This window comes from Monomorium pharaonis, chromosome 5 (assembly GCF_013373865.1).
Source record: "Monomorium pharaonis isolate MP-MQ-018 chromosome 5, ASM1337386v2, whole genome shotgun sequence".
In the NCBI taxonomy this organism is placed as follows: Eukaryota; Metazoa; Arthropoda; class Insecta; order Hymenoptera; family Formicidae; genus Monomorium; species Monomorium pharaonis.
Window position 1 is genome coordinate 19,170,181 of NC_050471.1, and position 12,588 is coordinate 19,182,768.

A 12,588-nucleotide genomic window follows, 5' to 3' on the forward strand; every position below is an offset into this window, starting at 1 on the left:
TACTGTTTCCATAATAAATCTCATAAAAACTAGAGACCTACCTATAATTAAAAATTCTCCTATCAATACGTCCAGTGCATGAAGCCCCAGGGTAAGGTATGAGTATGTTCGTAGATAGTGGAAATCCCTCATCACCCACAATGACAAAGGGAAACTCAGTTTCTGTGCCAGGCAAAGATGCTGCAGGAAAGATTTTCAATGAATTGCTGTCAATGTGAGCTTTCAGAGTGGACTTGTTTCAAATGCGAGAGTCACTGATGCGGCCATTAGTGCCTACATCCATATAAATAAAACGTAGCTGGACATCAAGCAATGCCAGCAGCACAATACTATAACTATTTTTATAGTTATAATAAAGTGATTTTAGAGGTGGATCAATTAGCACATGTTTGCCATCCAAGGCTCCGATACAATTTAAAATTCCACCTCTCTCCAAAATCAGTAGCCACAACTCTCCATTCTTCTTTGCTACATGGAAACTTCAAATAATCCACCTGTAGGACTTCGATCAGAGCAGAACAGGTGTCTCTGATAATACCAGAAATGGTACTTTGCCCCAGACGAAAAGTGATAAAGACTGCTGTGTCTCACCTGAAATCTCACCTGAAAACTTAATTTCATAATTGATCACTTAAAGATTTTGCTATATTCCTTTTGCGATGAAAGTGTACACTACCTGTAGCTAAATGTCACAATGTGACTGACAACCTTTCAGCAAGTGAGATACATTCCCGCAAGTGTGTTTTGTCTCTGAATCAAAAGAGTAACTTTTTGAAGCAAAAACTCGAATGTATTTGTGTCCATTCGAAGGCACCTGGACATGAGATCAAAATACAAATTACTCGAGTTCAGATGCAAAAAACTGTCATTTTAAAAAGTAAATACCATGATTATATACTAAAAAATACCTGCGAAATTTGTCTGGATTTAGAAAAGATAGCTCCAGAAAAAGATTGTGATGATGACCATGATCTTTCCTTTGAGCTACCCAAGGTTTCACCCAAATTTCTCGATCTGAAGTTTTAATACAGCTTTGGATAATAACACTATAATGCTGCTATACATTGATTTCGCCGCTTTTTTTGACATGATACTGACACTGCCTCAACTTTTTATTCATTTTGAATTGAAAAGATTGCCGTAATTGGTAGCTAAATAACTAACCTCAAAGCAAAATACTATGAAAAATGTCTAAAGGCGCTCTGAGCGCCATCAGCAACAGCGAGCGGAATAGCCAGTGTGATTGAACGAACAGCGACGCCAACTGCAATTTCGACAGCGACCGCCAACAGCAATCGCTAGTGTGATACGGGCATTAATCAATCGCCGAGATTGACGTTGTCGTGACATTGTCGTCATTGTGCACATGAAGTGACCGCAGGTGCGTGCTTACTAGATTAGGGAATATCGCAGAGGCAGTGGCCTTACACTTACGTTTATTATGGACATCCAAATTGTCATGTACAAATAAAACGTTGTTGTTGTCTACATATACATCTTTGTTTTTGAAACATTCATGAATAAATGCTGTTTCTAACAAAGGAATATATGCATCGCAGTACCTGCAAATAAATCCTTCCACTGCTGTAATTGAAAAATTATATAATCATTAATTATTAAATTTATAGGAATTTTTAATCATAATATTTATATTGTGGTTTGTTTTAAAGAATCAAATTCACGAAATTGATTAAAATTAATAAAGATAAAAACGGATAAGAGTTAATACGGTTATCGTGTATAAAAAAAGTAATAAGAGAAAATTTATTAATATGTATTAACTCTCCGTCTGTACACTGACCCCAAAAGGGAACAAGCAAAATTTTCCACTTGTGTAACCACAAGATTGTTGATAAGCGGAGCTTGGCGTTAAAAAAACTTAGTAACAGTAGGTACTCATACCCGGAAGGACGCTTCGACCCGGCGCTTGTAGTTGACACAGCAGCGTGTAAAGTTTACAAGTGTTCTCAAAAAGACCCAGTGTACAGACCATGTATGTATTTCGTGACGGTAAGAAGTATTTAATTTTTATATTTTTCTTAATTGTTTTGTTATTTTTATGTTTTTACTTGAGTTACAAGCATAATTTGCTTTTTTAAGTGTATAAAAGCGAATCACAATGGCTTCACTAGAACTTCAGAGCAGATTTGTTATTTTTTTCGAGAGCGGCAGACTCAGATATACGATATTATAATTTCTTTAATTTTGATTATTTTCCATTATATCTGAATTTTTTTATAATATGTACTATAATTTTTATAATAAAAAAAGATTTGTGTTATTTTATTATATCCCTATTACCCGAAAAATACCTTATATTTAGTCATACAAATAATTATACTTCTTACAACCGACATATAAAACAATTTTTTTTTTGAAAGGTCATATCTTAATCTAAAAAACCTCAAAATATTTTTTCTTAATAATAATTTGTTATTAAGTTATACATTTTTTTACAAATTCTAATTTTTGTCAATCTCGAGACATTTAAAATGTTATTGTAAAAAAACTTTTTAATAAATGACCAAAATAACTATTGAAATTTAAAATATAGTTACTAAAAAGTAATTAGGATTTTTTTTAGATTTTTTGCATGTATTTAACAATAAAAAAAAGAGGACAGGACAAAAAGGAGTCAGTGTACAGACCGTGTTAGTGATAATAAGTGTACAGGCGGAGGGTTAATTATTGTATTATATACATTTGTAGTTGTAACAAATAATAAAATAAAATATGCATTGAATACTTTCCATGTGTAAGGCAAATTTTTTTCGTATTGGTTAAGGATGGCAGCGACGAAATAAAATTGCACGCATTAAGATCAGAAAATCGGTAGAAGTAAACACCCACGGCGACAAACGAATAACCTAACGTTTAGCCAGTTTAGCCAAAACTAGAAATTTCTAGTGATAAAAATTTCTATCTATAGAAAAATAAGTGATACCAGATGTAAAAATATTGGTATTGTTGGTATTCATAGAGTGTCATAGTCGAACTTAGCTTTTTAGCTGTGTACAATTGTATTGACTTGTGTTGTAGTTGGAAAACACTAGTTCGTACACTGTGTTACACAGTGTCGCTTGTGTATATTGTTAGAAAGCACCCACTATTAAATTGCTCGTCAAACCATGTTTTAAGACCGGCGAATATGCTACACGCAGTTTGCATAAGCTGAAAATTGTAATTTCAACTTACAACATCTTAATATTAGCTCAGTTCGACACTTGTGTCAAATAAAAAATATAACTTTTAGAGGACGGGTCAAATAAAAAAAATATTAACATTGATTGTTATTTTGATTCCATCTTTAAATAAAAGTATGCAAAGAATAATAGTTTCGTCTTTTAGAAACAAATGATTTGAGATTTTAAAGCAGGACTCCCTGTCATACTTTTAAAAACTGATGTTGTACTTTTTTAATATAAAGTTTTCACTTAAATAAAACAAAACTTTATTTCAAATGTTCATTTTAAGTATATGAAAATAGTTTGTATATACATTATGTATATAATAAACTCGAAAAAAATAACTATTTGATGTTTGGAAACATACGTATATACAAGATTGTGCAATGAAATAGAGAAAAATTAGAAATCGCGAAACATCGGCAAAGATGAAATATTGTTTATACACTTTTGTAATAAAGTTTTATACATGTAATGATGGTTATCATCAAATTACTCTTTGCTACATCTATAAATACACAATATTGGGCTATTCTTCCGAAAATGGCCATACTCCGATTTAGTTCAAATTTTGAAAATAGGTTTCTTTAAAAAAAAAAAATATGTGAGAAGGATTTATGGCAACTCAAAAAAATTTTTTTTTGATTTAGTAAGTAGGAAATCTATAAGTTTTAAATTTTTATTATTGGTGTATTATTAATATGTAGAAAGAATTAAATTTCACAATTACTATTTTCTATCTTAATTTCCAGAAAATACATAATATTTTATATCACTTAATAATAAATGAAATGGATCTTTTGCCATTCTTTTTACTTTATACCGCCACAAATATTCACACATATGGTCGAGAAGTACACTTAACCGACACTTCTTCGCTGTGGTCACACACCTACACACACGCACGCACGCACGCACATATGCGCGCGCGTCTTTGGCCCTTCCTCCCGCACCCACCCCGCCGATAGGGGTACCGTCGGCAGAAGTGCGCAAAAGTACAATGCATACTTTGTTGATAATAAATTACGACTTAACTAATATACATAGTTCCCAATGTACTTTTGGTTAAAGTAGATAATCCTATCTTCCCTTTCCCTACGTCCCTGCATTAATTATTTATAATATTTATAACATATCCTATCTCCGTGGAACAATATGGAAACAAATACCGTTGATTCAAATTTTTGTCTACAAAAATCCTTTAGTATACTTCTTTTCTATCTAAATAAAAGCTTTTTATAAAATTTGAACAAAATTGGAGCATGGCTGTTTTTGGAAGAACTCAGTGTTGATCAATTAAATGAGGGGTTAGATGTTTTAATTGAATACTTAAATGTCAGATTTTAATAAAAATATTATTGTTATAAATATCACATTCTCATAAAAAACAAATCGTATATTTTGGCACAAACAAATCGTATATTTACACAGAATCATATTTAAGATATTGGATATCTTTTAAAATGATTTTAAGATGTCTTTAAGTCATGTCACATTGAAAGATATTTTCAAGTCGCCTTATGTATTATCGCTCAATAGTTTTAGCTATGAAATTATCTCACATTTTATGAAAAATAATTAAAAATATATAAAACCTTTGAAATTTTTTAAATGCGAATTAAATATACTATTATAAATATATTTTTTCTTTTTCATCAACTCTTTAGTTTCAAAGTTAAAAGCATTAAGCATAAGAAATATTTTTACATAAAAAGTTCAATACTGCTTGCGATAAATTGTCGCGCTAATAAAAAAAACATTTTAGAAAGACTTTAAAATAATTTTTTGTTTTTTTTGCCCGATAGTTTTATTGAGCTATAGCGTTTCAAAGTTACAAAAAAATTTTTTTAATATGAATGTTTAACACAATTTAGGAACAAAATATTGTAGAGAAAAAACTAAAAAACAGATTCAAAGTTTTATCTTTTTTAATTAAAATGGATTTTTGAAAATTATGATTTTTTAGAAATCAAGATACTTTTATGGGATGACAAAATCTCAAATTTATTAAAGCTTTTTCGATAATAATATGTACGCATATTATAATTATATAATTACATTTAAAGGATTAGGTCACTGTAGAATTTACAAAAAATTGAAAAAAGTTTTTTTAATAGTGTTTATAAGGCTGTACTGAATGCCTCTCATTTTTTACAAAAAAAAAATTAAAAATTATATACTTAACCCTAGCTTATATGCACACCCAGCGTTTACCACGAACAGCGCCACAACAGCATATTTTTTGTAATGGAAAATTAGTTCTTAGAATTTTTATACATTATGCAAAACAATTTCTCTATGCAGATATAGCGGAAATAATAAACATAAATTAATTTAAAATCTGTTTATATTATACAACATTAATATTAATATTAATAGTAAAAATAAACGGTGGTAATTATTTACATTAGTGATTCCTCACCGATTTGGATGACCTATAAATATGTCAGGGTCATTATTCTGAACAACTTTTCTCTATACATGTTACCGCCGCTCGGCCTTAGTTTCTGAGTTATATATAAAAGTTTTTTTTAATTTCTTGCTTCGATTTCATTAAAGGCCTCCCTTGCACCCCCCCCCCCCGTGTGTGCGTGTGTGGCAACAGCGTGTGTCGTATCGTATTTATTAAACTTTCTTTTGTTAATAAGTTTCTGTTAATAAGTGTATATAATGAGTGAGACCTGATTGCGCATATAAGCGATTGGACAAAGTAGTATTTTCTGATTGGACACAGACCCGATTGGACACGGACCCGATTGGACACAGATCCGATTGCACATGGACTCGATTACACACCGACCCGATTGCACACGGACCCGATTGCACACGACCCGTTTGCACACGGATCCGATTGCACACGGACCCGATTGCACACGGACCCGATTGCACACCGACCCGATTGCGCACCGACCCGATTGCACACTCAGAAACTAAGACGGTAACATGTACCATATAGGAAAAAGTTGTTCAGAATAATGATCGTGATAACATATTTAAAGATCATCAAAATCGGTGAGGAATCGCTAATGCAAATAATTACCACAAATGGTAATGATACTTACCACAAATGGTAATGATAATTAATTGAACGAAACGTTTGCGAATTGATAATTGACTCAACTTCAAGACAGTATTGGTAGGAAAAAAATTATAGTTCTCGTCATGTTTACTACAAAGAAACTGCTCAAAAGACGCGAAAATGTTGTTCAGTTTACAAAAAACCTGTCTGCGATGAACACTGTGTATCGGCAATTAAATGTATTGATTGCGTTAAATAAATGTAAGTATAGTCTAATTTACCTTAAAAATTATTGTAATTGTTAAATTACAATAATTAAGAGAGTCCCGCTGCTAAATCAAAATGAACAGATTTTCATAAAACTTTGTAGAGAAGTTCAAATTAGATATAAATTGACTGTCAAAATTTCAGAAATCTGAACTAGCTAGTTATTTAGATATTAAATATTTTATTAACATGGGCTCTTATGGGAATCGATAAATTTTCAGGATTTTTCAGTTTTTATTGTCGTATTAAACATAGAAGTAATAAACAGATGTTAGTGAAACTTTATAATAATACATTTTAGCTGTCCAGAAAAGTACTGATAAATTTTTGAAACAATGCAACTTGCTCGTTTGAGTGAAATAATTGATAAGATAAAAAAAATTTACAATAATTGAAGTAATACAGCACGTAAGTGTGGTAAATGTGTGCTAGTGATATAACATGAATTTCAAACTGTTGTATTTAGTTATCTAAGGGTATAATAGTGAAAAATGTTTATTCTCAATTTTTAAAAAAATTATTTCAGTAATGAAGGTAATACTTTATAGTTGATTTTTTTCTTATATTCACCATTATTAACTTTAGACCATATACAGCAAAGAAAAAAAGAAAGCAACAAAATAGTCATTTGAATATTTTTCTTTACTTGAACTCCTGTGCCACTTGTTGTGCCGGGCCTGAACAGAGGAACTCCCTTAACTCCTGTTACCTTAATAAAATATTTATCAATATTATTAATTAATTCTCGGGTCAAAAAGTAATTTTTCATCTAGTAGGTACCCGAGTACCTCCGCTAAGCACTATATTTTAACGTTATTTAGTTTAGGTTCAAAAAATTTGAAAAAAAAATTACCAGTGTGTTTTTAGTTTCTAAAAGAGTTAAATAACGGGGATTCGGAGGCTTATGTCGAGATTTCAATTTTTATTCAAGTTATAAACAAAAATACAACGAAATGGGTACCCAAATACTCCGGTGTGCACATAAGGGTTAAAAGGATGAACAATCAAGTGCTTAACTTGAATTTTCTTTTTTGCATTACTTATCTTCGTAATAATAATTGTCAAAATTAAGCTGTTTTTTTTCGTGCGCTACAGTGACCTAATCCTTTAATCTTAGATTCTAATGATTTAACAATTAGATGCAAAAAAAATATCAAAAAATTACACAAAATATAACAATTAAAAATTATCAACAATATGATATCAATAATAAAACAAAAAAATTGAAAAAGCTTCAGGCTCCATGGGCCAGGAGACATAAGTTTTTATTAATCAACAGTTTAAAAAATCGGCTAAATCGAAGTTTTTTTATCCTTACAATGTAGGAACCTCTGCTTTAAACTTGAAGCGCTTGTTTGAGAAAAATTATTTTTTCTTATGTTCCTCCATTTGATCTCGTTTAAGAAAATGAGTTTTTAGAATTCGTACGATCAAATAAGCCAGAAGTCCCAATATATGTCCAGAGAAGTATACATTTCTGTAAAAGTATATTATTTCCTGGAAACGCTGTAGTTGAAAGGGCACGCCGAGATATGCCATGCATGTGAGTTTCGCCCACCAGAGAAAGAGTCTCCAAGCCTTTCTACCCTGTATTTCATTATATAAATATAGTAAATGAAGTAAATCACAATATTTGCAATAATATTCAAGAACATCGCTTTAAAAAAGTTTATTTTATTTAGAGATATATGTTTTCATTTTGAAATATTTATAAATTTAGTTTAAACTTATAAAAATAAGTTGAACTTATATATTGAGTTTCACAGATTTAAGTTTCACAATTGACAATTTTTGAATAATGAATTAATTGTTTCAGAAAAAATCTTTCTAAAGCGATGTTCCAACAATATTATATTAATACAATGCTTAAAATAATAATAAATTAAAAAAGAATGATTATGAAACTTCATGTTTCCTTTTTTAATTATAATTTTGTCTCATACTGTTGATTATAGATAGTTTGAGCAATGTTTTTTTTTTCTTAGTAAGCCCTTCCCGTATTTTAATTACGAAAAAATTCTTATAACTTTTAACACAAGTTTTAGATATCTTCAGTAAAATAAATAAATAAGAGAGGGAGAGAGAGAGAGAGAGAGAGAGAGAGAGAGAGAAAGAGAGAGAGAGAGACAAAATTCTTCAATTTATACTGAATAATATTAATATCAATTTTACACCTCTGGGGGAGAATAGGAAAATGCGACGCATCTAAGAAAAAGTCTAATAATTCTTATGAAAAATGATTTATACGTAATAAATGATACAAAAGTAAACAATTTACTGGATGTCATCAATAACTACACAGGCACACAAAAAAAAAGTGGTTGGTCCGGCGGACTAGACTAGTCAATCCTTATGTATTTCGACCCGCTGAATCCGAATCTAAGATCAGAATTGCAAAGTTAGCTCGCATTTTCTAACCTCAAAAAAAATTTTTTTTTAATATTTTGGTCCGGTGGGTCAGACTAGTCAATCCTTATGTATTTTAACCCGCTGAATCCGAATCCAAGGTCAGAATTGCAAAGTTAGCTCGCATTTCCTAACCTAAAAAAAATTTTTTTGAGGTTAAGAAAAAATGAGCTAATTCAGCAATTCTGACTTTGGATTTGGATTCAGCGGGTCAAAATACATAAGGATAGACTAGTCTGGTCCGCCGGACCAACATTAAAAAAAAATTTTTTTTTGAGGTTAGAAAAAAATGAGCCAATTCAGCAATTCTGACCTTGGATTTGGATTCAGCGGGTCAAAATACATAAGAATAAACTAGTCTGGTTTGCCGGACCAACATTAAAAAAAAAAATTTTTTTTTTAAGGTTAGGAAATGCAAGCTAACTTTGCAATTCTGACCTTAGATTCGGATTCAGCGGGTCGAAATACATAAGGATTGACTAGTCTAGCCCACCAGACTAATATTTAAAAAAAATTTTTTTTTGAGATTAGAAAATGCGAGCTAACTTTGCAATTCTGACTTTAGATTCGGATTCAGCGGGTCGAAATACATAAGGATTGACTAGTCTAGTCCGCCGGACCAACCACTTTTTTTTTGTGACTGTGCTATCATCCTTATTCGAAGGACCTTCCTTCACTGTGGAGAAGCGAGATAACAAACTTAATTTCTTGGACATCATAATTATTATTAAGTCAAACAACAGATTCACCCATAATTGGTATCGGAAATCTACCTTTTCAGACAGATATGTGAATTTCCACTTGCATCATCCTTTTTGTCAGATTGATGTTGGGATTAATCGATAGAGTCATGTTACTGTCATACCACACTTTTCAGAAAGTAAATTTTGATCTTATCAATATTTTATTAGACAATGGATATCCAGAATAGCCACGTTCAAATTGACCACAGCTATTCACAGGTAATTGCTGCTATAGTTTTTCTCTTGTATCCACCAATTGGAACATTGTATTTTAAATTATCCAATTGATGCACGTGGGCATTCTAGTGCAGCAAAATAAATATAAATTCAATTCTACGGTAACAAAAAATTTGACATCAGATGACACAACAGCCAAAGAAATGTCTATTTATACGATCCATAATGTACCAGAAATATCAAATAAAATAAATCAGAGCATTAAATAGATACCTAAAATCCGTGTATCTTTTATGAGCTAAGCCAAATTAAATAAATATATTAAAGCACATAAAGATTTAACACTCCTTCTGTTATAATTTAATATGGTTTATAAAATCAATTGTAAAGATTGAAATGCATATGTTAGTTAAACAGGTAGATTATTGAAAACGAGACTTTTGGAACATAAAAATTACATTAAGAGAAACTCTACTCAAAACTCTGTTATAACAGATCACACAGACAAAAAAAGAAAAGTGGTCTGTCCCTGGAACACCACTAGTCAATCTCTGTGTTTTGACATGCTTTACACGAATTCGGTGTCAGATTGCTCCATTACCTACCTTTTTTTTAACTCGAAAAAATGGCCTGAAAACCTTGAAAATTGTAATAATTTTGTTGCATGCGAAAATGGTAGCCCTTACGGAAAAAACACTAAAAATAACACTATAAAAAATACTCAAGTTGAGTATAATTTGGGACAAGGGATAAACTCAATTCAGTGTAAACACTCAACTTGGGTGTTCACTCTTTAATTTACTTTTAATTAGAGTGTTATTACTCTCAACTTGAATGTTCGCCATCTAATTGAGTGTTAATTTCAATGTTAATCCTAAATTTAAGAATAACACTGAAATTAACACTCAATTAGATGGCAAACATCCAAGTTAAAAGTAATACTCAAATTAATACTCAAAGCCAGCTGAACACTCTATAGTTAAATATTTCGGTTAAACTTGCTTTTGTTTTTATTTAACATCTTTCTAATCCAATGTTTGAGAGTGCACATTCAATATTAAGTGTATACCTTCAACCGATAGAAATTGAGTGTACATCCCCAACGTTTCGAGTGAGTCTCAGATGCGCATAGTAACAAACGGACACCACCAATCAAATTCTATAAATTCAGCTTAACCTTAACCAACCCAGCAATCTTATTGGTGGTCTGTTTGTTACTGTGCGCATCTAGGACGCTCCCCTTTCAAATATTCAATATTTAAATCCAAACTTTGGTATGAACACTCAATCATTGGGTGTACACACTCAATATTCGAGTATAAACACTCAATCTTTAGTGTAAATACTTAAGATTTGAGCGTATACACCTAAATTTGGGAGTAAATTCCCAAAATCGAGTATTAACACTCAATTTTGAGTGTAAACTCTCAAAACTAGAGTGTTTTTTCCGTAAAGGAGGTGATAGGGTAATTCTGATACCGCATTTGTGTTCAGCAGCTCAAAATACATAAAGATATCATGGTCTGGTCTGTGATACAGATTCATTTTTTTTGGTGCGACACACAGTGAATCGAGAGATAGTAAAGTGCGGACACCATCGTTGTTTTGGAAACGATATACAACAACAAACGCTTTACAATTGTGAATATATAATTACAAAATATATTTTTAAATGTATTCTGATGATTAAAATAATTATTGCTCGCAGTATTATATTAAACAATAAGCTTTAGCAACAATTTTTATATGGGCTGCTACCGCCGGCATTAGCATTACCCAATATGCACCACGTAGAGGTTGCGCGGTCGGATTTTGCATATCGGTGTGTGTGTGTGTGTGTGTGTGTGTGTGTGTGTGTGTGTGTGTGTGTGTGTGTGTGTGTGTGTGTGTGTGTGTGTGTGTGTGTGTGTGTGTGTGTGTGTGTGTGTGTGTGTGTGTGTGTGTGTGTGTGTGTGTGTGTGTCACTGTAGAGATAAGAACTCCACGGTTCGTCACTCCCGTAGTATTTAAAGACTCCAAACCCTCTCTAGTATACATGCGTATGTATGTGTGTGTGTGTGCGTGTGTGTGCGTTTGCGTGCATGTTATGTGTATATACCCAGATAGCACAAGGACATCTATTGTATGTCCAATGGATATCCGCTTCTGGACATTATACGTGTACGTTTATATTAAAAGTTCCAATGTTTTGGGAAGCAAATCTTGTTTTTTTTACATGTTTTCATTCTTAAACTAGAAATTAAGAGATCCGATGAAATTAATAATTGATGTAAAACGTCTTTATTCGTGGCTGTTCTACAAATCTTTCATGAATGTTGTCTTCTATATTCCCGAAATTCTTTATTACGCGCCTCACTTGTCACACGCACGCACGCACGCACGCACGCACGCACGCACGCACGCACGCACACACACACACGTCGCACACACTCACAAGACGCAAAATTACTCCTATGGCGCAATATCCCTCTGGCTTATGTCGGATAATTTTTTGACTTATTTTGTGAAGTAGCAGATGGTAACAGCTAAAATTAGTGAATTTATAAAATGGATCATGCTCTTAATCCATTATTACCAGAAAAAGTTCAAGATATTATAAGATTTTCTGTTACCGTTAAAAAAAAGTTCACATTTTAGGATTTTCATCATGACATTATAAAAACGATTGCCAAACGTTAAACAATACTATTTATTAATCGAGATACAAAGTTTTTTTAAACTAAAAAAGATCCTGTAAATTAGAAAAAAGTTGATATAATAATATTTAAACTGGTATGAAATATACTAGCTT

General features: G+C 31.7%; 1 protein-coding gene across 9 annotated transcripts in view; it reads right to left on the bottom strand.

The window, feature by feature from the left end:
- LOC105834490 (lysophospholipid acyltransferase 7) overlaps positions 1 to 12,588 on the bottom strand; it is a 100,529-nt gene that overhangs the window by 594 nt on the left and 87,347 nt on the right. Inside the window, exons 6-10 of one of the 9 annotated variants that reach the window (XR_004963500.1) lie at positions 7,790 to 8,058; positions 1,435 to 1,584; positions 909 to 1,014; positions 677 to 814; positions 42 to 610 (exon numbers count right to left, since the gene is read on the bottom strand). Coding sequence is in view for 1 of the 9 variants with exons in the window: in XM_036287665.1 (XP_036143558.1) it covers positions 7,837 to 8,058 (222 nt within the window). In the remaining 8 variants the exon portion in view is untranslated. Of the gene's footprint in view, positions 1 to 41; positions 611 to 676; positions 815 to 908; positions 1,585 to 4,983; positions 8,059 to 12,588 lie in introns of those variants that run through there. The other 8 variants (XR_004963498.1, XR_004963503.1, XR_004963502.1 and 5 more) reach the window with 8 other exon arrangements.